The 26,039-nt window shown below is 38.7% G+C and overlaps 1 protein-coding gene across 1 annotated transcript; it reads right to left on the bottom strand.

Annotated features, from left to right (window-relative positions):
• Positions 1 to 62: 62 nt before the first annotated feature.
• On the bottom strand, positions 63 to 20,505 carry Tmem207 (transmembrane protein 207). The gene is made up of 5 exons (XM_052158237.1): positions 20,431 to 20,505; positions 18,586 to 18,623; positions 10,811 to 10,855; positions 9,652 to 9,794; positions 63 to 193 (listed from the first exon to the last, which is right to left on the bottom strand). The coding sequence occupies exons 1-5, from the start codon at positions 20,503 to 20,505 to the stop codon at positions 63 to 65; spliced, it is 432 nt and encodes a 143-aa protein (XP_052014197.1).
• Between the last annotated feature and the right edge of the window lie 5,534 nt (positions 20,506 to 26,039).

Genomic DNA, 26,039 nt, shown 5'->3' with positions numbered 1-26,039 from the left:
GCCAAAGAATTGTGCCCAAATTTGACTGTATATACAAATATAGCTACTGATTCAGCATAAAATCAGTCTGCTTTTAGAATTTCTTCATATGGAGGTGGAGGACCTAATGCACCAAAACACGGAGCAGGGCAGAGTTCAGTGTTTTGAGTAGGACGGCAGATTCCAGATGTTGGACTTCGAGCCATTTCTGCACCTAGAAAAAAAGAGCGGGGGGGGGGGGGGAGAGTGTCATCTCTCAGGTGACAGGCAGTGCACAGAGATAAAATCTGTCCTTTCTTGGATCACTGGAGCAACAGAGATTTATTTGTGCCCTTGAGAAAAAACATTTACAGCCACCTTTCCCGCCACAATGATCGCTGAGTCACTGTAAGGAGCAAATTTCCCAGAATGATCAGCTTATGCCATTACTGATTAATCTGCCTGGAAACAGTTACACTGTAGCAACTGAAACCAGAAAGGAGTATTATCTGATAGGGACCATGAATATGATTCTTCTACATATTAATGCTGTCTTTGCTGAAGGTCTCTCTCATAGGAAACCCAAGTGTCACTAGGAACATTAGGCTATTCTTAAAGCCCTGTGTCATGTTTAGATTCTCAAAATGCCATAGGACAAATAGTGCAGTGTTTCATTGCAGTAAGTAGTAAGCATGTTGAGATAAGGTGTAACAAGTTTGCACTTAAAATGCACACATACTAAAGACAAGACATTATAAATTAAAGAAAAACTTTTAAATAGATGTTCTTACAACTAGATTATATATAATACAGCCATTAAACAAGCATTTCTTTTCCTAAGTTGTAACCTTGAGAGACCTTGAATTTTTTCCAGTGGCTGTTTCAGAAATCAGTATTTCCTTGAAGGACTATTTTTGAGTCACTGGGAAAAAAGAATCAATAGTAATATTTTATAGCTCTCTCTTTTTGCATACTTATTCTTTTTATTCTGGGTATTTGTCTAACTCTGAATTTCATTGACATTTTTATATATTAACTTTAAAGGAAACACAAGCATTCCCACATATTTACATATTGATTATATCTGCTTTTGAATTATAATGGCAAGGTCATTATTTCCCCCTTGAAACTGTATAGGCTATTGAGTCAAAATTGCTTCCTCCTGTCCTCTCCCAGAAGAGGTTCACTCATCTTCCTTGAAGGCCTCAGACTTGTTAGCATCCAGAAGATGACAAAGAACATAGCATAGTTATCAATAGATTCAGAGTGCTCCACATTAGCTCACTGATAAAATCCATATGTACATTACCAAAAAGGTTACTTTGTATGGATTATGAAAACTGAAATGTATTAAATATGTGTCACTTCTTTCTCCAGTATTTTAAGAATGAATTTTTAATTAACAATCCACCCCATGCTGATATTATTATATTATATTATATTATATTATATTATATTATATTATATTATATTATATTTATTATATTTACTTAGCTCACTTTTCTCTTCTTTAGCAAAAAGGATAAGAATGATATCTATCTCTGAAAAATGAACATTAGTTATCTGAAAAAAGAAACTTAAAAGAAGTTTCTTTTTTTCTGATGTAAAAAAAAATGGTAAATAATGCATAGCGTCTAAAATGAGCCAGGGATACGGCAAAGGGTTACTTCTCTTTTGTAGCATCAAATACAGCACCATGCTAAGAACATATAGCAATTTAAATCTGTAACATTATCTTCTTATCAATGCAACTTTAATGCTTATGTAATGATTTATTAGATATGATAAAAATCACTAAGTAAAAATATAGTGAGACAAAACCTTTTGAAGAACATAAGCTTGGACGTACGTCAGCTAAACCAGTGTATGCCATCAAACAGAATTAAAGCTGTTCTCCTTACCTCAGTAATTACCTCCATGCAGAACACATGTGTGAACAGTGGTTATTTCCCTGGTAGACTGCTGCAGACTTAGCCTGCTGCCTGGGAACATTTGGCCAGTGGCTTGGCACAGGTATTATTCCCTTTAGTTTTAATTGATTTATCCTGCTGACATCAATATTGTGATCTGGGTGATGGGATTCTGACAATTGGTCCCTGTGGTGAAGAAATTGGATCTCTATACTACAATTTCCCTCTTGCTTTTATGGTTGCTATCAAAACCATAGGTGTTTTATTGATAAGCTAATTAAACCTTAGAGAACCTCAAAACCGTGTTTAAATACAAGTTCTTGTGGTTAGAAGTGGTTGGAGCAAGGGGTTATTTATTTGTTTGTGTGTGTATGCATTTGTTTATAAGGCAAGTAGGGAGGTCAGAGGACAATTTGCAGAAGTTAACTTCTTTCCCTTCCACCATGTGGATCCCCAGGGACTGAACTGGGGTCTTCAGGCTTGTCAGCAATTGCCTTTACCCAACAAGCCATCTTAGTAGCCTTATGTTCACCTTTTAACAACTTAACTCGGTTTAAATGTACTGGGAAAACCCTATGGCTTCACCAGAAAACTTGTTGGTTGAAGACTCACTTATTATTCAATTTTGTAAAACCCACACATTTATCAATGAGTTACTATAATTAGACTCCAGATTTCTTATGTGATTGATAATAATTGCAACAGATTTGACTTACTTTAACATACTTTTCATGTCTTTCTTTTCTGTCCTCATTGGGGCACTGGGAAATGGGGAAGGAGGAGATCTCACTGTCTAGCGCCCACTCTCTTAACTACTCTGTCTCCTGCTTATGTCTCCTGAGTGCTGGAATTTACAGATAGGAATCACCAGGCCTGGTCATCTTTGCCTGCTTTATCGCTCTCTCCTCACGCAGAGGAAAAGCTAGAAAACCTGAATGTGAGTTATAGCTCTCTGGTACACTAATTGGGAGGCTTCATCTTCAAATGTCTCTGTTTCTGCATCTTCAGCGTGTTGAGAATGGTAGCAACAGTTTCTCAGAGAGCTCTCTGTGTGAACAAATGGAGGAGGTGTGCACACCTGCACAGTGCTGACTCATCCGCCCGCCATTAGCAGAATTGTTCGGATGAGGTATGCTGTCATCCCTTCCTAGCATGCCATAGGGTATTTGCATGTGGTCTATAAATCGTACACAGAAACTCTAACATCCTGTAATAAAAGAACCGCCAGCCACCTACAGGGAGAAAGAGTAGGCTATGTAAAGGCTTGCTACTTGTCCAGGTCTGCACACACACACACACACACACACACACACACACACACACCACACACACACCCCTTGCTCTTCCCAACTGAAGGAACTCACATTTAATCACTGCTGGAAAAACCAGCACTTGTTTGTTTTTTGGTTTTTTTTTTTTTCCTTCTGAAAGAGGAAAAAAAAAATCTGTGAAACTGCAGAAAAGGATGAAGTCAGAGAAACTGCATAACTGGAAGGCAGGAACCTGGACCATTAGCCCTGAGGGGCTGAGGCAGAGTGAGCATCCCCGGAGGAAGCAGAGTTGGAGGTCTTTATCAGGGATGCTACATAGACTTCGTAGTAAACTAGCAATGCTCATTAACGTGTGGACAAACAGAGGTACGGTGTCTCCTCCCATCTCTTTTAATGAATGTTAGGCTCTTATCTACCCCCAGCCTTAACTGTTTTCCATTCACCATTCAATCCTCCCATTCACTTCCCATCATAACATTAAATGCTTACTTCCTTATTAAAATGGGCTTCTATTCAGCCTTTCTGCTCTACAGTCATTATTTCCCATTAGGTCACAATTTTACCCCTATTTTTAGTGAATTAATTTTGGTGTTAATACACTGTAAAACTCACTTGACATTACTTTTCAAATATAAACTAAAACAGAATCTGACAAACTAAATATATATATATATATAATTTTAAATATATTTTAAAATACGTAATTTTGAAATCACTGCAATGTCTATGTCACTGTTTTACGGTCCTCACTCTACATTATGGGTGTACTAACCATAACAGATGGGATCCTTGTCCTGCCCTTAGTTAAAACTTGCATGGATTCCTTTAAGAAGTGACTCACTGTGTGTTGTTGTTCTCCACATTTGCTGGGAAGGGGGAAAGGGAATGAGGAGAAGGAAATGGTTGCAAATCTTCTGTACTTTCTGTAGAATTACCAATTAGAGTCAAGCTTCCAAAAGATTATTAAAATAACAGGTAACATTCTGAAGCTGACAAGGAGCTCAAATAAGGTGTCATTTTACTCCTAATTCAAGTGGTAGAGGAAAAAACAAACAAACAAACAAACAAAAAACAACAACTCCATAGCACTAGGATTAAAGCCTGAGGGAAAGGGACTAGAGCAAAGGAGAAGCTGGCTCCCAGATGATCACACTTAAGAAGACCTAAGGGGCTGAATGCATTTTGTCCTGGTTTGTAGGAGAGATGTGATGCAGAGCTAGACATGGAAGGCAGTGTGGTGTAGGGATGAGAATGACAAAGAAAGGAAAACTGCCTATGCGACTCTAGCTGGATCCTGGGACAGGAGGTGAGCACGCAGCTGAACGGAAAGGGATGGTTTAAAATCTCTATAAAATGAACCGACGGGACGGCCAGGAATCTTCACACATCTCCAATACCAAACAAGATTCTGGCTCCTTATCGTCTACTTCCTTAACTCTTGACCTTCTTGAATTCCTCCTATTCTTAGGCAACCCTTCTCCTGCTGAGATTGTGAATGAGTTTGCTAGGGCTGCTGCAGAAATGTACCACAGACTGGGTGGCTTTATCAGCAGAATTCTTTGCTCATGACTCTGGAGGACATATTCAGAATCAAGAGTCAGCAGGGCTCCTGTCTCCTGAGACCGCCCTCCTTAGCTTACAGATGGTCATCTTCCCCTCCTGTCTTCACAGCAACTTCCCTCTGTTCTGTTCCTGTAACAGTCTCCATGTTAATCTCTTTTCCTGAGGAGTACCCGTCAGACTCTATTAAGAGCCTCACTGCTTACATAATTTTAATTGAGTTGGCTTTCTAAAGGCTGTAACTCCAAAGACTTTCAAGCAGTTGGACTTGATAAGATGAACTCAGTGGATACAGCACGTGACCCACAGCAGGATGTGCCAGAGGGATTATGTCTTCCTGTCCCATGAATAATAAACTTTACATTGTAAGCATGACCACCACAGGGAAGACTGATTGCATTCAATGTCAAGGTCTTCTCTGTTGGATCCACACAGGGAGGCGTCTGACTCTAGAACACCTCATGCACGTGCAAAGGTCCTAAGAAAGAAGTAGGATCCATTTATCTGAGCACTGAGTCAGCAGAGGACTGTGAAGAGATGCCTTTGCTACACCAGGCTTCTTCCACCTCATGCGTTTGGATGAGATCCCAGGGACCTTTCTCAGAGCTAAGGTCTCATCAGACATTGAGAACACCTTCCCTGTGCATGCTTTATAAGGATGCAAAGCCCTGCTCCTACTTTTTTCCTCTTTCATATTTCCAATCTAATAAATTGGTAACCCAAGCAATATTGGGTTGTAATATTGTAATATTGGCAGGAAATGCTACACATATATAAAATTGCCTATTTTATACATTTTAGTAATAGCAAAGTTCAAACAGTTCTAGCCTTTAATCATCAGTTAAAATTTTCCTCTTGGCTTTTAGTTTTTGAGGGCAATGTTTTCGAGCTCCTGAGTGTCAAATCTTTGACCCTTCATGTCAGAATAACAGAGCAATTTCAATTAATATATGCAATAAGTAGTGGTATTAAAGTGAAATAACTTTTGAAGAAATAAAGTAAAGGTCCAGGAGTAAGTGAGGGTTCATACATCAAATGGATTGCATCCACTAAGATGCTTCCAATGACCCACTTTCTGCATCCTGTGTCCTAGGGTAGGGGAACTTCCTCTGTGTGTCTGAGATCGAAGCTAGTCGGGAGCCCTATCCTATATTCTCATAGCTCATCAGTGTCACTCCAGCGATTTCTATCTATTTATTCTCCTTTCTTAACAGAAGATGTGTATACAGTTCACACATCAAACTTGCTGTGAGCACATCCTTTGGAGATGTGGAGGGAGATATAGTTCATTTTGTCTTTACAATGTTTTTCGGGAACTAGAAGATCAGGGAAGGCTCTTACTTCCTGGGATAATAAATACTTAAAAAGGAAAAGGATATGTTCAGAGTGTGTACATATAATGAAATTCTCATCTAGTATGTAAATACAGTGTGGGTCTAGGATGTGAATTGTCTTAAAATAATCTCTGGAATTTACTTCTTGAAATTATTAGCTAGCAAACCCTAAGAAGATAGAGTTTACCACTGTCTAAATTGCTCTCCTGTATTTTGTCCTAGCAAAGAGAAATAAGAATACCAAAAGGCAGGCATGCCTCTAGGTCAACATTTGCATTACAGATTGCCTTCTCTGCAGGGTAAACACCCCCAGACAGGATAGGAGAGGAGAAACAGAAGGCGGGGCTGCCTTCTGCCCTCTCCAAGTTGGTAAGGGAAGTATAGATGAGAAGAAGCACTTGAGTCACTGTCCTCCAAGATGTAGAGAAATAGAAAAGACTCTGCAAGAGGGCTAAATGGTTCTTTAAAAGTAAGAACCAGAACCTTTAACTCTAGGCTTGGAAGACAGGATGGAAAATGGCAGGAATTCAGCTCCTAGAATGAAATCCCTATTATCAGGGGTGGCCCTTTAAATATTTTAATGTTCCTAAGCAGTGCTCTGTATCATGGGACAAGGGGTCTAGGATATGAGTAGTCGCACCAGACTTTAAAAGCTCCCTACCTCCATTTAGTAGCAAAGGTCTAGTAATACATTCACTAGGGGAGAGAGGGGAGAGCCCCTGAGAGAACTGAGGAGCACTTTCCAAAGCTGACATTTATGAACTAGAGATAAGATCTGAAACATCTCAAATTATTGCTTAGGACTTGATAGATTTGAAATAAACATTACCTTTTTTTTTAAAGAAAGACAATGCCTTTCTTGCCTTTCTTATTTATTTCTTTATCTATCTATCTATCTATCTATCTATCTATCTATCTATCTATCTATCTATCTATTTATTTTATAATGGCTTCAGCCTAACTAGAGGCTGTAATTTTAAGGCCTGGATCTTAGGGCCATCTCAGCATGTTATTGATGCAATGTGTTAGATTTAATGTCTGTTTTCCCCACTCTGAGGCTATTCAGGCAAGTTTAATATCAGGTATGTGAACCACAATGCAGCAAGTAGAAAAATATTACACAACCATGGCTATAACAAGTCTTAAAATAAAATTGTAACAGAATAGTCAGGAAGTATGATATTTAAAACATAGCAAGAAACTTCTCTTAATATTTAAGGTAGCCTAGTGGAAGAATTTTCCTCACAAAGAAAGAAAGGCCAAGAAAATAAGGCTATGTGTTCTCCTTTAGAAATAAAAGGTTACTCAGAAGAAAGAAAATCACATTTTTAAGTAAGTATTTAAATAAAAAAGGAGATCAATATTTCCATGAATATCTCTTTGACAAACATGTTGTTAGGCTTAGTGACCATAATTCTCTTGATACTACATGAAAAGTGGTTTTTATTTTAGGAGAAATATCTATTTGTTGTTGAAGAATTTAATTATCCTTTCCAAACAACCATTTCTCAAATTGATAGTGGCTTATCATTGTTTAAGTAATGACTTCAAGCTGGGAACAGTATAGAAAGTAAGAATCATTATATATTTCTCTTTTTAATATATTTTTGTTAATTCTTTCAGAATCTCATTCATGTGTAAGTGATCATAATTACTTCAGTTCCTTCTGGAAACTACTTCCAGGTCCACCCCCAAATCCCCCCATTCCCAGGTCCACCTCCACTTCCCACCATTGCCAGGTCCGCCCCTACCTCCCACCATTCCCAGGTCCATCCACACCTCTCACCATTCCCAGGTCCACCTCCACCACCCACCATTCCCAGGTCCACACCCACCTCCCACCCATTCCCAGGTCCACCCCACCTCCCCTATTCCCAGATCCACTCCCACCTCCCACCATTCCCAGGTCCACCTTCACCTCCCCTAATTCCAAGATCCACCTGTACTTCCCACCCATTCCCAGCTCCATCCCCACCTCCCACCATTCCCAGCTCCACCCCCAACTCCCACCATTCCCAGATCCACCCCCACCTCCCACCATTCCCAGGTCCACCCCCACCTCCCCATCATTCCTAGGTCCACTCCCACCTCCTCACCATTCCCAGATCCACCTCTACCTCCCTACCTACTCCAAACTTCCTGTCCTCTTTGTTTACTTTTAATAACCCACTGAGTCTCATTTCTGAAGCATTGGTAGGGACCATCCATCAGAACATACTTAACCTATCAGGGGCTATAACATTAAGGAAATTTTACTCAGCCATTAATTGTCAATAGCTCCTCATCTAGGAATGGGATCTTGCATACCTCTCCCCTTTCTGTGCTGGAGTGCTAACTGCTCAGCCATAGCTGTTCCGATTCCTGGGTGCAACATCCTGTCATTTCTAAAAGACATGGTTTGTGCCATTTTCTCCCTGGCCTTTGGCTCTTACAATCTTTTGGCTCTCTCTTCTACAATGCCCCCTGAGCATTGTAAAGGGTTTGGGATAATGGTATATTTCTACCTTTTGTGACCGAATATCCCATAGACCCTTAATAGTATGTGTGGAAGTTAAACTCTCTTAAATTTTTGCTTTTGTTTTTGTTTTTTCCCCCATTAACTTAGTTGTTTACTTCTCTGTTTTAGATACTGAAAATTCCACACTGGCTCAAGTTTCTGAAAGGTAGCCAAGTTAATTTTTAATCAAGAACTCTTTGGTCAGCTGTGTGATAACATAAAACCTGGCAGGGGAAAATCTCACTATCTCTAGATAAAAGGGCAAAGCTTACAGGTGAAGAAATGATGACCAACCATAGCCACACAGAAACCCTCAAGTGTTTTTCACTCTGCTTACCCATAAGACTGACTGCTACAACCAACTCTCCCCTCCCTGTTTTCTTCCCTCCCCATTTTCTTCTCGGTGTGAAAACTGGAAAATGATGACCAGGCCATAATTTTGGATAGAACAAGCCCGAAAGAGTAAAGAGACCGCGGAAATAACATATGCCTCATGGACTTGTCATAGAGAATGACTAAATAGTCTATGCAGTTTGCTCAATCAACAAACAAATAGAAATGGGCAGAGGCAAACACTCCAAACGAGTGCGAGCTCTTTTTTGAGGATGGGCACTGGCAGAATCAGGACTCCTTAGAGGTGTTACAGGGAAAGTACTTTAGAGCTGACTGTCTTGCGCCCAATCCTTGTGGTTTCAGACTCTCCAGTGGCAACTGTTACTTCAGAAAAAGTGGTTCAGTGTTATTTGAGATGAGTTAAATGAGTTGGCAAAGGCTTAGTAATTAAGACTCTAACTACAGGGTAGGAAAGAGTGATATCAAAGCCAAGAGACACTCTTCTGAACTGTAAGAGCTCCCACTCATTTGGAGTGTTTACCTCCCCACATTTCTACTCATTTGTTGATTGAATAAACTGCTTAGGCTCTTTCACCGTTCTCTTTGATGAGTCCACGAGGCCTATGTTCTCTTTGCTGTCTTTTCAGGCTTGATCTTGTATGCTCTCTCTATAATACATACCGTTGAGTTTCCCAATAGTTACGCATTTTCTAAGTGTGTAAATCTGCTTTGCAACGATAGCTTTTCCTGATTTTGTAGAGGAACCCAGTAGGATATCAAAAACTCACCATAAACTGGATCCAAGTCTCCAACAGCATAAACAGCTATGGTGCGTCTGGGAGGATCGATTCTGCACCTTTTCAGCCAGCAGTGCAGACAGAAAAGCACTACTCCACAAAGGAGAACCACTAAGAAAATCAGCAAGAAGAACCTGGCACCAAAAGTAAGAGAGGAAAAATGAGGTGGAGCATGTAGAAGTGTATCGTCTGTCACTGTCTGGGAAGTACACAGGGTCTCAGCTATACTTAAGCTAACGAATGCAAATGAGAAGGTCAAGTTCTTAGAGGAATCTGCTATCATGTCCATTGCAGTGTCCTCAGGGAGGGCTGGTGCTGATAGCTGATGCCAATCATTTTTTTCTTGAAAACTGGAGGGGTTAATCTAAAAAGTGAAGTCACCCTGTCTTTCTCCCATTCTTTCCCCCATCTTTTCCTTCTTTTATTCAACATTCTAATCATTTGATTAGTATTTAAGCAAATGTACCTGTGTGAGATGTTGGAATTGCGGATTCAAGATAAAGAAGACAGGGTCTCTGCCTTTGAGGAATTGAATGTTGTATTAACAGAATTGTTAATGTTAAGTTTGGAAAATATGCAAGTTTTGATTTAGGGAATTAGAAGGACTGTTTTAAATTTTCTGGAGGAATATCTCATTAAAGACACATTTGGCTATGTTGGATGGCTTTTACAACCAGAAGAGGAAGAATCATTTGGAAAGTTTTCAAGAGGGAATAATTATTTTATCCTTAACAAACTTTAGTTATAGAATAAATTCTGAGTCTTACAAACAATAGATTCTTTATCGTAGGAGGCATTTAGCAAACACTGCCCTGAAACTGATATTTCTATAGCTATTGACTCATACTCACCCAGTTTTCTTTCAGCTGTGTTTCCCCAGGATGGTGATGTTAGTCTTAAACTAATTATTCATCAACTTGTAAAAAGAGAGACTGTAGAGTGTGCAGATCTGAGTTGGGGGCATATATCATACCTGTGTCCCTAAGGCTCAGGGATCCTTATGGAAGGGGAGAGACAGAAGAAATGCCAGAGACAGAAGGAGTGAGTGTTTGTAATGAGATACAATTTGAGGGGCTTGGCTGTTTCAAATTACCCAGATGTGTGGATAGATAGCCACATGTTTTATATAACAGTTTGAAGAGAGCCTTACCAGATATACCAGCCATCAGGATACTGCTCATCGTAATTTACACACCTAGTAATACAGAAAGAGCAGTAAGTATCTAATTTTAGACAACTGAAGACTATTCTTTGGGCCTTAAACTTTATATACAACGCATCTATTTCCCCAGAATATCCACCCACTCATTCTCCTACAGATCAGTTTCGATATACTAAGAAATAGTTACTCTCTAGGTATCATTCAAGGCACCAAGAAGACAAGTAGATTTGCACTAGATGTGTAAATAAAATTTTCCATTGTGATAGCTTTGAATCTAGAAGTAGGTATTCTGAAGCCTGGAGATGTTAGCTAGGAACATTTTAAGGACAAAATGTCAGAAGCATCAGATGATAATCACCCCACCATTCTTATTCTGCTTTTTTAGCTGTCCAGATGGAGCCCTTTGTAATTCTAATTCTTCAAGGTGGGTTTAGAATCAGGGGGACTAACTTCTTAGGTGTGAACAAACATGTGTTGTTCAACTCAGAGTTGGTATCAGGGACGAGGGTATTGCTGGAATAGACCTTACCCTGCTTTTGTTTGGAAGAATGTAGATTTTGAGACTGAGGATTTGGAAAGCAGTGGAATGCTTTAAGTGAGGCTTAAAGGGCTATTCTAGTAAGAATATGGAAAAATTTGTTGCTGAGAGTAATTTGAACTGTGCAGACTTGGTCCAAGTGAAACAGAATTTCAGCATGTGGCCCAGAGACTGTTTTGTAGCATTTTGGTAAAGACTGTGGTTGCTTTTTGCCCTTGTCTGTGCTGGGAGGCATAGTGTGCTGAACATAGAGGGTCTTTGGATATATCGACACTGTCATGTCGTCCTGGAAGTACACAGTGGTACTGGTCACTAGAGTCTGGGCAGTTTCTGAAATGGAGACATTTATAGCCATACTGTCTTCAGGCAACCTTAAAGTGATGCTGAGCATGTTATAGCTTGAAAGCATTCATAATATATGCCTGCCAGCACTCTTCAGGAGGTGGTGCACTGGAGTTCCAGGACAAAAGTCAGAAATCATATTTGACACATCATAGCTTTTGTTTGTTTGTTTGTATCTGGTTTTTTGTTTTGTGCCAAACATAGCAGACATAGAAGACAAAAAAAATCGTTTACTATAGCAAAATTTGATTTAACTTTTATTTTTTTTTTGAGCTTTGGATTTGGGGTATGTTTTTATTTGGGGATACCTACAGAGGCTAGCAATGTTCATAAATACACATAGCTGAGAGAAAACTGGACACTTGAAATTAACTTTAGAAAGGATTCTAAGAAAAGTGAGCATCAGAGAAGGAGCTTGAAAATAACCAGTGACAAATCTTATAAGGGACATGGTGTCATTGTCACCAGTTCTGAGGACCGAGCCCAGGTGCTGATGCCTGTACAAGTGGACATTTTACCAGCTGAGCACAGTGAATGACTCAGTGAGTGAGTGCACACAGAGGGTGCAGTGTGCATGTTTAAGATCAAGTAGTCAAACCATCCCAGTAAAGCAGGAACCATTGGACAAACAAGGGGCTTCATTGTTCTTGTAGAGCCTCATCTGAGTTAGTGTCATACTTTTATAATTTGAAATCATATATATATATATATATGTATGTATGAAATCATATATATATATGTATATATATATGTCTGTCTATACACATATATATGACTTGTAGTCGTGTGTGTGTGTGTGTGTGTGTGTGTATGACAAAATTCTAAAGTACTAAAATGCAAAAATCTTAAAAACATACTCTACTACTTAAGCTATGAAGAAACCAGGAACTCTTGCTTTAGATCCTTCACCTCTAAACTCTTGGCTTGGCATATGGAGCATTTCTTATTCAAATAGAAATCTCTGCCAGTATCCTTTTCCATTTTAGATGGTCCATATAACATAGTCAACCATAAAGACTGAGTACCTCATTTTGTTTGTTATTTGAAAGTGTTGAGCCATTTAACACAGATTTAAGGGTTAACACATACCCAATCTCATTTTGTTTTCTCCTTTGAGCCCTTTGCACCCCCTTGTGGAGGTTCTGTGCATTTCATTCTAATCATTCACACCTGCCATCCAGAGAATTAGGGACATCAATTCCAGCACTTGAATTCAGGAAGAACCTCCAGAGCTATTCAGAAGCTAGTCTTAAGCTAGAAGATGGGTCTTCCGACTAGAGGGACATCCTTCCTTTTTCCTGGATTTCAGTTCTTTCTCAATTGTGTTTTTCAAAAGTAACTTTTGAGCTTTTAAATACTCTAACAACATTATAATGGCTCCAATTTTAAATATTTTCAAAGTAGAGAAAGATTGTAGTCTTAAAAATAAAGTTATCATTGAATAATAGTCATCCTAGGATGCTGATGTTAATCTTAAACCAGCTACCCATCAAGTTAAAAACAAAGAGGGTGCAATGTGCACGTTTAAATATGGAGGGCAGGCAGAAAGAGAGCAAGATCAATGGTGGAACATACCTCTAGTCCCAGCACTCGGGAAGCAGAGGCAGATGGATCTCTGAGTTTGAGGTCAGCTTGGTCCACACAGTAAGTCCCAGAACAGCCTGGTCTACACGGAGAAACTCTGTCTTGAAAAACAAACAAAGACCAAAGCCAAACCAACCAACCAACCAACAACAACAAAAAGAATGTAAGAGCTAGCCGGAGTGAACATCTGTAATGTAATAGTATTTGATAGAAGTGGCAGTTGGATACAAGAACTCACAATAGCTGGGACCACATGTACAAAACCTACAAAATACTAAAACCAAACAAATTTTCGCCATGGTTAGGGAATGAGCTCATGCTGTCCCACATTGTGTGAGGAGCTATTGACTGTTGTTAGCTTTTGTTTTCTTCGCTAGAGAGGAAGAGCTATTTTTCTTGAAGCATACAAGCTGTGAGAGACAGCTCACTCCCCAGGAAATAAAGTCCCACACCCAGGCACATCAAGGCAGCACTAACTCAACTCACTGGGTATGAAAGAGTCAGGGAAACAACTAGAGGGGTAAGAGAAGTGTAAGAAGGTGGAAGAGGAAAAGGTGGGAGAAGCATTGGCAGGGGAGGCTGGAGTCAAATACATTGTATGTGTGTATGAATGCTAAAGAGATTATCTATGTGCTTCTCAAACACTTAGATGTGTAGCTTGTTCTTCTTGGGGATCCGCAACAACGGGAACAGAAGCTGTCCAGGGCTCTGCTGCCCTTCTATGGCTCCTATTCCCCTAACCGGGCTGCCTTGACTAGCTTCAGTGGAAGAGGGTGTGCACAGTCCTGCAGTGACTTGATGTGCCAGGGTGGGTTGGTACCCAGAGGGGGCCTCCCCCTTCTTAGAGGAAAAAGGGGATAGTGGGATGGGGGAGGGGTCATGTGAGTTTGGGGAGACTGGGCGGAGGATGGGCTGAGATTGGGATGTAAAGTTAATAAATAATTTAAAATTTTAATTTCAAATTTTCAAGTAAAAAGGAAAAGATGTAGAAAAAAAGAGTTACTAGTTTTTAAAATTTAAGGCTGCTGGGCAGTGGTGGCACATGCCTTTAATCCCAGCAGAGGTAGGTAGATTTCTGAGTTGGAGGCCAGCCTGGTCTACAGAGTGATTTCCAGGACAGCCAGGGCTACACAGAGAAACGCTGTCTCAAAAAACAAAACAAAGCAAAAAACAAACAAACAAAAAAAAAAGATTTAAGGAAACACTCGAAATGATTAGAAGTCTCTATGAGTAGATGTCAAAGGAAATACACTGTACACCGGAGCCCCTAGGCTCTATTTCATTTGGATGTTGTGGAATGATTCCCGCTTGCACAGATGGCTAGACTGACCCTTGTTGTTCTCCCTGGGCTGTAAATCTCTGAAGTGAAGTTGCAAATTTGTTCATATGGTGACTTCAAGAGGCACCGGGAGAGCTGCTGGGCTGCTCCTCTGTTTCCATCACTCAGTGTCTCCCACAGCAGAAACTGTTCTCGACCAGGTGCATAGCTGCATGTGAAATAATTTACTTTCAACCATCAGTGACATAAGGAGGGAGTATATTACTCTGCTTCTCTATAAAATTGAGAAACCCAGATATAGGTGAAATGAGTTGTATGGCTTAACTCTTTTATTTTGGAAGATGCAAGAGGGTAAATAAAAATAAACTAGCGATGGCCTCTTGTCCCTTAGCACTCTGTGATACTGCAACTGGGGATGGCATGCTCCGTATCTCCATATGGAGTCTACACCCAGTATTCTGTTCCAAAACACTTTAAAGAAATGCTGGAAAAGAATTAAGAAGCAAGTTCAGGGCGAGTATCTGAAAAGAAAATAGGCAAAAGTTGATATCCGTTTGCTGGCTGAATGCTGAAACTATGATGTACAACAGTGGAGCTGATTTATGCCTCTGGCCTCCTCCCCCTCCTCCTCCTCCTCCCCCTCCTCCCCCTCCTCTCCATCCTCCCCCTCCTCTTCCTCCTCCTCCTCCTCCCCCTCCTCCCTGCAGTTAACAGAAGAAAAGAAAAGTCATGTGGAAAGGAGTAGAGGAAGAAGCATTGCTCACTCATCGGAGAGCCATTACTTATATAACAACCAGTAGGAAATTCTGCTAACAAGGGAAAAAAACCCTCAGAATATTTTTAGAATAAATGAAATAACAAATTTCATGGGCTACATTTTTTGGAACAATCATTTCTCAACATGAGCCAATGTGCAATTCATCTGTAATAATTTGGAAGTGAGAGAGGAGCAACTCATGTCAGCTAGAACTTGACTGTAAATTGCATGGTCTCTACAAAAAGCACAGACTGCTTCTCGCGCAAATACTTAACCAAGTATACAAGGAACTGAATTACAAATTGGATAGGAATATGCCTTTTTTGTAGAAATACTGAGCACTGTATTCTCAGTTCTGGGCACAAGTCTAAATTTTGTCTGTTATTTGCTTTCCTATGTTATTTAGTTATGTCCTTATATCCTATGACATGGTTTTACTTCTTACCCCAAGATGGGGTATGAAGCCCAAGCCTTGAACTTGTTATGTAGCCCAAGCTGTCCTTTACTTGAGATCTTTATGCCTTCCCTCAGAGTTCTGAGATATAAGTATGTACCATAACACTTTGACTTTTCCCTAATGTTAAACAAAATGTTCAACCTACTGTGCCAAACAGATTGTTGACATCTCATTAGGAAATTTATTCTGGCAATTAATTTACAAAGTCATTTATATTTATATATCATATTCATAATTTGTTAATTACTATGTACTCTTTGACAGCATAATTGGTTATTATAGGGAGAGGAGTGAATTAAAAGTATAACTAATTAAAATGAAAGGGGGCACCAATATGTTTTATTTAATACATCAATAATAATATTTAGATGATATAAACCAGAACAATGTATTATTATTTTTTTATTTTTTAAGAGTTTTAAAAGCTGTTTATTACTATGTTCATTTATTTTTAAAATTTTTTATTCTATATATTCTTTATTTACATTTCACATGATTTCCCCTTTCCTGGATCCCCGTTCCCCGAAAGTCCCATAAGCCCTCTTCCCTCCTACATTAAACATTACACTAAAAATCCATCTAGGATTACAAAAAGAGTAATTCAAACAAAATTGCAAAAATATCCAGTGGTTAAAAGGAAATTTAAGAGGAACTAATAGTAGATCATTTTATAATGTATATAAACTGCTTGCGAAAGTCTTGAAACATAGATGATGTACTAAAACATGGCTGCCAGGTACCCAGAATGCATTTCATTTTAATCAGGCCTTCACCAGACTGATTCTGCCCCACCCCTTCCAGTTATTATCTCTCCTGGCATCCAAATATGGGTGTCCTTCTTTGTTTTCACATGAACTTTGTGCCAGTTCTTTCTCTCTTATGTTTTTTCATTTCTAAAGAATATTTAGAGTTGACCAGGTCTATGGATCTTTTTCATGAGTGGATTTGTGTTACTCTTTCACTGAAAAACTAGTAATGGATGATTCTTTTCTTTTGGTCTGTTATTTAAAACAAGGGTCTTAGATTAAAGAAATAATCCTAAATTAACTCTCCAATATATGCAGGTAGACAAAGAGAATCTTGTTTGGATGTGGCACTTCTGGTTTTTCCTAATTGTTTCCTAGCCAATAGTACATCTTTTATTACAGACTCATCAGCTAACACCATCTTGAGCATGGTATATGCCTTTTATATTATTTACCTTGAATATGGGTCATTTTTTTTTAATATTCTCTACCTCTCTTCCTTACTATTTTGAATGTTACTTGAGGCGATTTTTAAAAATTTTTACTCAGCAGAAAATAAAGGTGATGAAGGTAAATATAACAGAGATGTAAAATGGCTTCCCAAAGAAAGCTCACACCGAACCATCAGTTAAAACCAGGCTATGCACTGATTATCTCCCTTCTCTTCGCAGGCCCTTCAATATCAAGGGAAAGTAATAGCCCTTCTGTGTCTCTTTTGATGACTTTAGGCTGAAAGTCAATTTTATCTGATATTAGAATGGCTACTTCGGCTCGTTTCCCTCATTGGCTTGTAAAATTGTCTTCCAGCCTTTTATTCTAAGGTAGTTTTTGTCTTTGACACTGAGGTGTGTTTCCTGTATGCAACAAAATGTAGGGTCCTGTTTCCTTATCCAGTCTGTTAGTCTATGTCTTTTTATTGGGGAATTGAGTCCATTGATGTTAAGAGATATTAAGGAATAGTGATTATTGCTTCCTAGCCCGGAAGCTCTGTCAGGCTTCCCACTACCTTCCTTCCTCATTGTAATGATTGGAGAGTAGATTCAACATTGAAGGCTCATCTCAGGCATCAAGTGTCTATTATTCTCTGTCAAAGGGAGAAAATAAGGACACTATATGTGGGTAGCCTTGAAGCCCAGAGTCCAGTAAACACTATGAAGAATCACTCAGTCATGGCACAGAAGAGATAGAACAATGGTAGATCCAGAAATTAATACAAAGAAGCAGCAATGAAGGGGCATGCAGATGCTGAAAAGAGCAATGCTCTTTTCTGAAGAGAGCACCGCCAAGAGGATCGGAAATTGTGAATGGTTCCAGGGCTGAGGACAGCTCCCTCTTGGCCTGCTCCTGCTTCTGAAGGACTGCCCACTCACAGATAGAGGCTGAGGCAATGATAATTGAAAACAGCTGGCTGGCAGAGGACCCCACCCAGAGCACAGCGCTTGGCAGAAGCGCTTTCCTGACACTTGCGCTCAGTCACACTGCATTACAGTTCCCATTCATCATCATCAGCATTATTAATGGCAGCTCCTCATCTCCTGAATAGAATTCTGAGAACCATTAAGTCTCAAAAAGTAATGAAATGAATCAATTATTCACACAATTCGCATCCGATGCCCTTTGAAATGCACGCATCAAGCAGGATAAAATGTGGGCTCATTTAGTTACGTTTGAAAATGAACTGCTTTGAAACTGTTCATTGAAATCACCATACGTATCACTTTGGGGGTCAAGGAAGAGAACATCCCGGTTCTTCTGTGCCCTAACAGCCATGGAAACATCACACGAGGAGAAACCAAGAGAACAGAAGGGTCTGCAGATCCATGAGCACCTTCTTTATTCAATAAAGTGATCACAATGATGATTACCTTTCCTAGTGGTTTTTGTTGTTGTTGTTGTTGTTGTTTTTGGTTTGTTTGGTATTGTTTGTTTTGCTTTGATTTTAGAAATTGTGAATTTTTAAACATGATTATCTTTAGGGCTTTCAAATGACTTGAGTCTGCTGATTCTTTGAATTTTTCAAATGGTAAATGAAAACGGAGAATATTTCGTTATTTACTTACATTTTATTTTCTTCACAGGATAGATCCGAGAGCACTAGCTGAAACACATATTTAGAACAATAAAATTCAAGCAGCATTGTATTGGTCTAATCCTTTAATGAAAGTCGGGCTTGGAGACAATTTGATTTTACATCTTTTTCTTTCTTTTTTTTTTTTAATTAAAAGTTTTGCAGCATCGTTTATTGTTGGTACACAGAGCTTTAATTGAAAAGAAAATAGTCTCTGGGTGGATTCTTAAATTCAGCAGGAGCAGGAAATCTGAGATTCCTCTGCATACTACAGGAGATGGATTTGAAGAGTATATTGTTTTCTCTGTAGACTTTGCTTGATCTACAGAGCCATTGGGACCCTTGAATTTTTTTCATTATAGTGAGAGGCAGAAGGGTCATTACTTAGGTATTATTTTCATGTTAAGGAAAAACATTCCTTGTCAATGGAAACAGAACCGAATCCTATAACTTTTAATAGTAGTTAACTATACATATAAAGGGAGTGCTTCTATTTCTGAAGTAAATTTATGGTCACATGATATTCCTGTTTGGGTGAAAATAAAATAAAACCTTTTAACCTATTTATCAAAGAAAAAAAGAAATAACCTTTAAGATGTCCAAAATCCTTAGCAATCTAAGAAAATTATCTTAGGTCTAGGTGCTAAACCTTAGAGGTGACAACACTGCACACCCACAATCACAAGAAAAGATTTGTTTCTTTTTAGAGACTGTTTTTGTATGCTACTTTGACTCTATGAATTGACACTCTTTTGTACAATGAGAAGACTTTTCAAACATCACTTACAAGTAGCACTGAGGGTTGGTAAGGTCAGTTGAAGCATTTATTTTCCGGACTATCACATGTAAATATAAGCACAAATAAATTGTTACAAAATTCCGAGAGATAAGCTTGGGGATTTTGTGTTTAATATGTGCTTTCCCTTTCATTGCAAACCTGCCTTTTTTTTAGCACCTAGTATTTATGCCATATGGAGCAATGGATTGGCCATCAGAGAGCATGATAATGAACAATTTATAAGCACAGAAAATGAGTTGTATTCTCTTTTGCTAGAATGCTGCAAAGAGATTTGCATACTAACCGGGAGGAAAATGAGCATTCAAATTCTGTCTATAAAGAAACTTTGTTTATGATTAGATGTAAACCATTTGGGATCTAGCTTAACAGATAAAACAAATTAAGCCAGTCTTTCCCTTTCAAGTCACTTCCTAGTCTTCTCTGTCTGTTGTACCCTAGTAAGAAGTGTATGGTATCTCATTATCACCTCCGAAGGGCCAGTGCATGAGCTGCCAGGCCCCCAAGTTGTTATGAAATAGAGAAAGGAGATCTTAATATGCTGTATGCTTCAATCTCTCAGATGCCTTGCAATCAAGTAACAGAGATACAAGGATGCCATTATTGACTAAAAAAAGATGCTGTCACAGACTAGCCACATAAACCTAAAAATGGTTCTTTCTGCAGCAGTCAGCACTGAAAAACTGTCAAGAATCCAGGGAGTTTCAGAGATTGGTAGACATTTTAGAAATTAATACAGCCATAGATTTCTGTGTTGATAGCATTTCTGAGTTTGAAAACATACCAAAGCATAACAAAGTAAGGTATACATTTACATCACATATTTCAACAGCATTGCAGCTAGTAACAAAGAAATGAGAGTTGAGATCATGAATGTACTAGCTTTCATTTTTGGAAAATAACTAATATAAATCCTGGAGTGCTAGGAACATCTTGAAGAGAATCCTTTATATGCAGTTGTTAAATCACACAAAGGACAAATTGTCAGAGTATCAACCCCGAAGAGACCTTTAAAAGCTACCAAAAGTTATCAGTGGTTACCTGGAATAGTGGCAAACACAGGCATCCCATAGTTGGGATTTTGGAAGCGACACGGAAAGGACTGGATCTTGACATACTAAAAAGAATGATGCACCCAGATACTGTGACTCACTCACTCTTATTAACTCTCTCAGAATGTGTTAGCTGCTCAGTGCCATGTGTCCCGCTGCAGTGTGCATTAATGATGGGGTAGGTGGCCAATAAAGGGCATCCAGGGACGGAATGTTAGCTGCATGCTCACAGGAACTTGGAGCTCAAGGAGGTTAAGGTCAGAACCCAGGGACTGTTTGTTGAGGCTTTAAAATGCTGACCTGCAAAGCCAGCTGGCTGTTTGAACAACTTTCAGTATTCAAGTTCATATTTTATTCCAGGGAACAGGTGAGGGTTTTCTTTCTTTCTTTCTTTCTTTCTTTCTTTCTTTCTTTCTTTCTTTCTTTCTTTCTTTCTTTCTTTCTTTCTTCCTTCCTTCCTTCCTTCCTTCCTTCCTTCCTTCCTTTCTTTCTTTCTTTCTTTCTTTCTTTCTTTCTTTCTTTCTTTCTTTCTTTCTTTCTTTCTTTCTTTCTTTCTTTTTCTTTCTTCCTTCCTTCCTTCCTTCCTTTCTTCCTTTCTTCCTTCCTTCCTTTTCTTTCTTCCTTCTTTCTTTCTTCTTTTAATTTATTTATTGTTTAAATAACATCTTGTTCTGTAAACAGTAATTCAATCCTCAATGCTTTGAAGGCCATCTTTGCTCTTCTTTTCCTACGTATCATTTTGAGTAAGACGTTATCTTGTGTCTCCAGTGTTCAGATTAGCAAATTTAAAATTTAAAAATACAGTGGGAAGAGGTGGATAAGTAAATACACCCTTTCATATATAACTAAAAATATTAGAAGGTAATTTTTGAACAAGATCTACTAAATTAAAAAGCACCCTTTGGACACAGTTTTACTTTTCTAGAATGTATATCTTTACATTATTTAAACCCAAAAATGGTACATATAATAATTTGCAGTACTGCTCACTAAAACACCAAATGTCCAACAACATGATCAAATACAAAATGGCTACATCCATGCAGCAGAATAGGAGAAGGCTAATATGGTTATTTCCAGGAATTACTAAGGAGGAGGACAGACACAGATAGTGATGCAGAAAGGCTTTTAGTGCTATTTTTAAATACCAGGAACAAATGATAGAAGTCAGTCTATAGCATGTTACAGTTTTTATATATAAAAAAGGAAGGCATAGTTAGTGGGGTTTTCTTTTTCTGTGTAAAATATACTGCATATGTTTGTATATTTACAGAATGTGGCATAGATTGTCTAAAGTGTTTGTAAAAGAGAACTGGAAACTAAGAAAAGAAGTGTGGAAGAGAAAAGTTTTATTTTCAGTTTCTTGTCCATTTGCTACATGTACATATTGTCTACATGTCACTCAGATGTTTTATGCATTCATATTTAAAAGGCCAAATTTGAAATCAAATATCTAGAATTCAGAAGCGTGTTGCAACCTACAAGCCACAGTGGTTTACCAAATTCAATTTTAATTATTGTATAGGAACCTATTTATGATGTCATATATAGATTATGCTAGAAACAAAACTCCAGCTCTGAACTTGGAATTAAGGCTTCTGGATTATTTGCACTACATCTGGACAGGCGAAGCAGGCTCAGTGACAGCCATGGTCTGTTTAGTATGCAGACACAGACACAGCCATGAATTTCAAAGCAGAGGAAGGGCTCAGTGCCAACACCAACAGGAGAAAAGTAAACCAAGCCTACAGTATTATTTGTGCCTCAGACAGCCTCCATTTTGAGTGTCTTTGAAGCCTGTAATTAAACAGAATGAAAAATAGGCTTTTCACTGGTGAACTTATTTATTAGTCGGTCAGAAGCCTGACTTCCGTCAGCGAAGTCAATGATCTTAAGAATTTCTGGGAAGGAAGGGAAGGCCAGATGATGAGAAAAGAAATGGAATGGAAACAGGGCCTCAATGCTTGGGTTAGCTGTAGAAACTGGCACAATGACCAACCAGCTACGAGGAATAAGTAATTCTTGAAGAATGGTGCATGACTGTGCAGCAGGGGACTAGTTAGAGGCATAGCTACTGAATGGAGATGCAATCTATGGGCACAGAGATGCTGAGTACCACAGCTCCGTTTCTGCTGACATTAAAACCACGCTCATTACTCCTTTTATCTGCTTTCTCCATGAGACTCTTGAGGTCTGCATGGTCCAGGGATGGACCACGGTACTTTCTTGTGTATTTCCTCATAAGCATCAACACAGAGGTGTCTCTTGTGGAAAAATGTTGATAATGAATGACAGTTGTCCTGAATTCTTCTTAGACGTTCTATTGGAAGGTAATTGCAGAGCCATGTATTTTAAGAATCAGTATGGAGCCTGCATCTCCTTTTCACCCAGTTTCCCTAGTGGCAGCATCTCACATAACAATCTGTGGTACCACAAATATGAAACTCACTGGATCAGAATAGCCATGCACAGATTTTTTTCTTTACTATTTATGCTATATCATTAAAACATCTAACTGTGCTTATGAGCATGGACATGTATTAGGGAACTAATCACAGGGAACTCTAGTTGAACATGGACAATTGATTTTGCTACTAATGAGGTCACTTAGGTTCATATGCACTCACATTTGCATATAAGGATCCAGAAAGCAAAGATCTTGAGAAGAATGGGAGAGAAGAAAAAAGGGACACAGTGTTATTGTAAAAACAGAGGCAATTGTGCCCTTTGGAATTCCTGAGTGCTTGCATGGTGAGCTTTACTTAGATCTTTAAGTTTGTAACAAGAACACAGGCACACAGACATTTTTCTGTTTGGTTGTTTTGATTTGCCCAGGCCTTCTCTTGCTAGGGAGAATAAAAGTACACCAAAATAGGTGGAGACTATTGACTGTGAAAACCATGGCTCAAAGATTCTGAACCTAGCAAATGCCCAAATTCCCTGAAGCTCAAAAGCCATATTGATGTTTGTCTTTAAAGGGCATAGAATCCCAGCTGTTTAAAGGGAGCGAGGGACCAAAACTCAAAGGATCAAGTGGGAATAAATAAAGGGTATGAGCTCAAGTCACGTGAATAAAGGAAGGTCCAGACAACCAAAAATGGAGACACCAGCTGTTTACGTTGTTCATGGGAAGCGGGGCGTAGAGCAAGGCTCTAGCAGTAGAAACCTCAGTGGAAGTCAGCACTAACCATTGGTCTAACAGGGAAACAGTTATGTGTTTTTTAATGAGATGCTTCATCAATTTGCCAGTCATCCCTACGTGGGGGTCCCTCCAACCTTCTCTGTGTCCTTCCACATGCTTAAGCATAGGACAAAAGAGTTATTAATCTTTGTGTTTAGCTTTTACTTTCTTTCAATATATCTGATATTCCCTAGCCCTCTTGCTTTGGTTTCATGTTTATTTGATTCTTTATTGTTTGTTTGTTTTGGAAATATACCTCTTTATACCCTAAAGTGACTGACTCCCCGGTCTCTTTTGAGTGGTACTGTATCATCTACTAATGTGTCTTGGTCACTCTATGTGACATGGCAATGACATGCTAGCCAATAATCCAGATTCTTTCTGTGATCCTTATTTTCCAGAGAATTTTTGAGAACGCCAAGTCATAATACCAAAATAGATGACAATTCTTTGTTGTTTTTCTCTCTGCTCTGGAGTAGAAACTTGATAAGTGAAGGGGTGTTTTCTTGTTTTACTCAGTGTTTCTGGAGTACCTAGACAATATTAGACATGCAAAAATATTTGGTGACTATATTAACTACTTCACTGATTGTCAGTGGAATTTCCTAGAAACTGGGAGAAAGGGAGAAGAGATCCCTACTCACGTGATATCACCTTCAAGTTGATGTGAGAGGGCCAAAGGGAGCTTTAATTTTTAGGTCCCTTGTGTTGAAGTTTTATGATGCTAAAGCGATATAAATATGAGAAGATGTCAGGCATATCACACTGAAGTGCAGTAGACAACAGGGCATTGGGCTGCTATGAAGGAAAATGAGTTAGAGGAATTAAACAGCAGCTTGGGACACTGTGTGTCTCCTGCTTTTTGAGTGGAAAAGCTTGACATTGGTTTGTTCTACACTCATTACTAGATTGTACCAGCAACTCAGAGAGCATGTCTGAAATGAACCATTAAATGTAGTCCTCTGCAGATTTAACACAAATTATATCACTTTGAGAAGTGCTCTGACATAACTTAGAGTTAAACATTTGCTTCAAGTGCTGATGTTTATGGTAATAATTGACAAGCTGTGCTTAGTCTCATGGGTAAGGGTGCTTTAGTAACTCAGGACATCATTGAGTTCCTGAAAAAAAGTAAATTCTGGTTATGTTTTAAAAGCCATTGGATAAGCCTTGCTGTTGTTAAGTAGCTGAGCTGATTGATGTATTACATATTATGTGACCAACAGTAATCTCTAACTTCGAGTTCCTTGCACAGATTTCAGGGGACTTTCCTTTTTGATCAGTTATTTGAAGGATTCTAAGTTCCAAAATCGTTTTTTCACAAAACACTCCCAAAACCTTTGTGAGATCATGCTCTTGGCTTTTCACTCCTTTATCACATGGTTTTCCCCTTTAATCTCAGTTAGAGTGTTGTGTTCCTTTTTCCTCTGAAATTGTAGAGTCCCTGTTAAAGAAATATCCTGGGATAGTTTGTGACTTCTACATTGGAAGAGATAATGGATGAGTGTAGAGTTTAACAATGTTATTGTTTCCATGACACTTAGTAATGACGACACATGACTTGCTATTGACATCTATTGTTATAAAACTACCTATACTTAGATTGTGGATAAGACACAACTCCAGGAAAGTTAATTTATTTCTTGGCCCAAATTGATCTAAATAACCATGCTTTTCTGATCCAAGCAGGTCATGTTATCTACACTGGCTGTGTACTGAGTCTCTGCCACTGGGCTATGGAATTTTTTCATGCCAATTCACATGGGCTTTTCTGTTACTGATTTATGTACAGTCATTCCTATTACAGGTTGAGTGGATGCATCATGGATCTTAGACAGTGTGCCAACATTCCAGAGGTAAGGAAAAAATAGACATGGAATATATAGAAAAGACTGTATCTGTCAGAATTTATATAACAAAACATTGTCTCTTTAATTTCAACTTATTGCCTCCCACATATGGGATATACTTTGAACCATCATTTGCTTCCTGAGGATATATGGGATAAATCAATAGATTTATAGACAATTTTGGTTCCTATTGTGTATCAGATCCTAAGGATCAAGAGATGAAGTCTTATGAAGTAGTAACTGCCAGAAGTCTTCTAAGGGGATATTGAGTGTTTTAAGTGTTATTCCTATTTTACAGTGGATTTTGTAGAAGAGACAATATTGGAGATAAATTCTGAAGGACACATAAAGTTAAGAACCAGAGCAAAGTCTAGAAATATAAGACTGTTTGAAGATTGCATCCAGAGGCTATCATGTAGATATGAGTAGGGCATAAGGCTAGCTCTTGAGAACTTGCATTATCAGAATAAAAGATCAGGCACATTTTCACTTCACAAAAGACATTGTTCAGGGCATATTTTGTCTATATACTCTCTAGTTATGATTCATGCTGAAGAAAATACCTTG

Source organism: Apodemus sylvaticus, chromosome 15 (assembly GCF_947179515.1).
Source record: "Apodemus sylvaticus chromosome 15, mApoSyl1.1, whole genome shotgun sequence".
NCBI lineage: Eukaryota > Metazoa > Chordata > Mammalia > Rodentia > Muridae > Apodemus > Apodemus sylvaticus.
The sequence above is the reverse complement of the archived record's forward strand: the minus strand, read 5'-3'. Positions and strand labels throughout refer to the sequence as shown.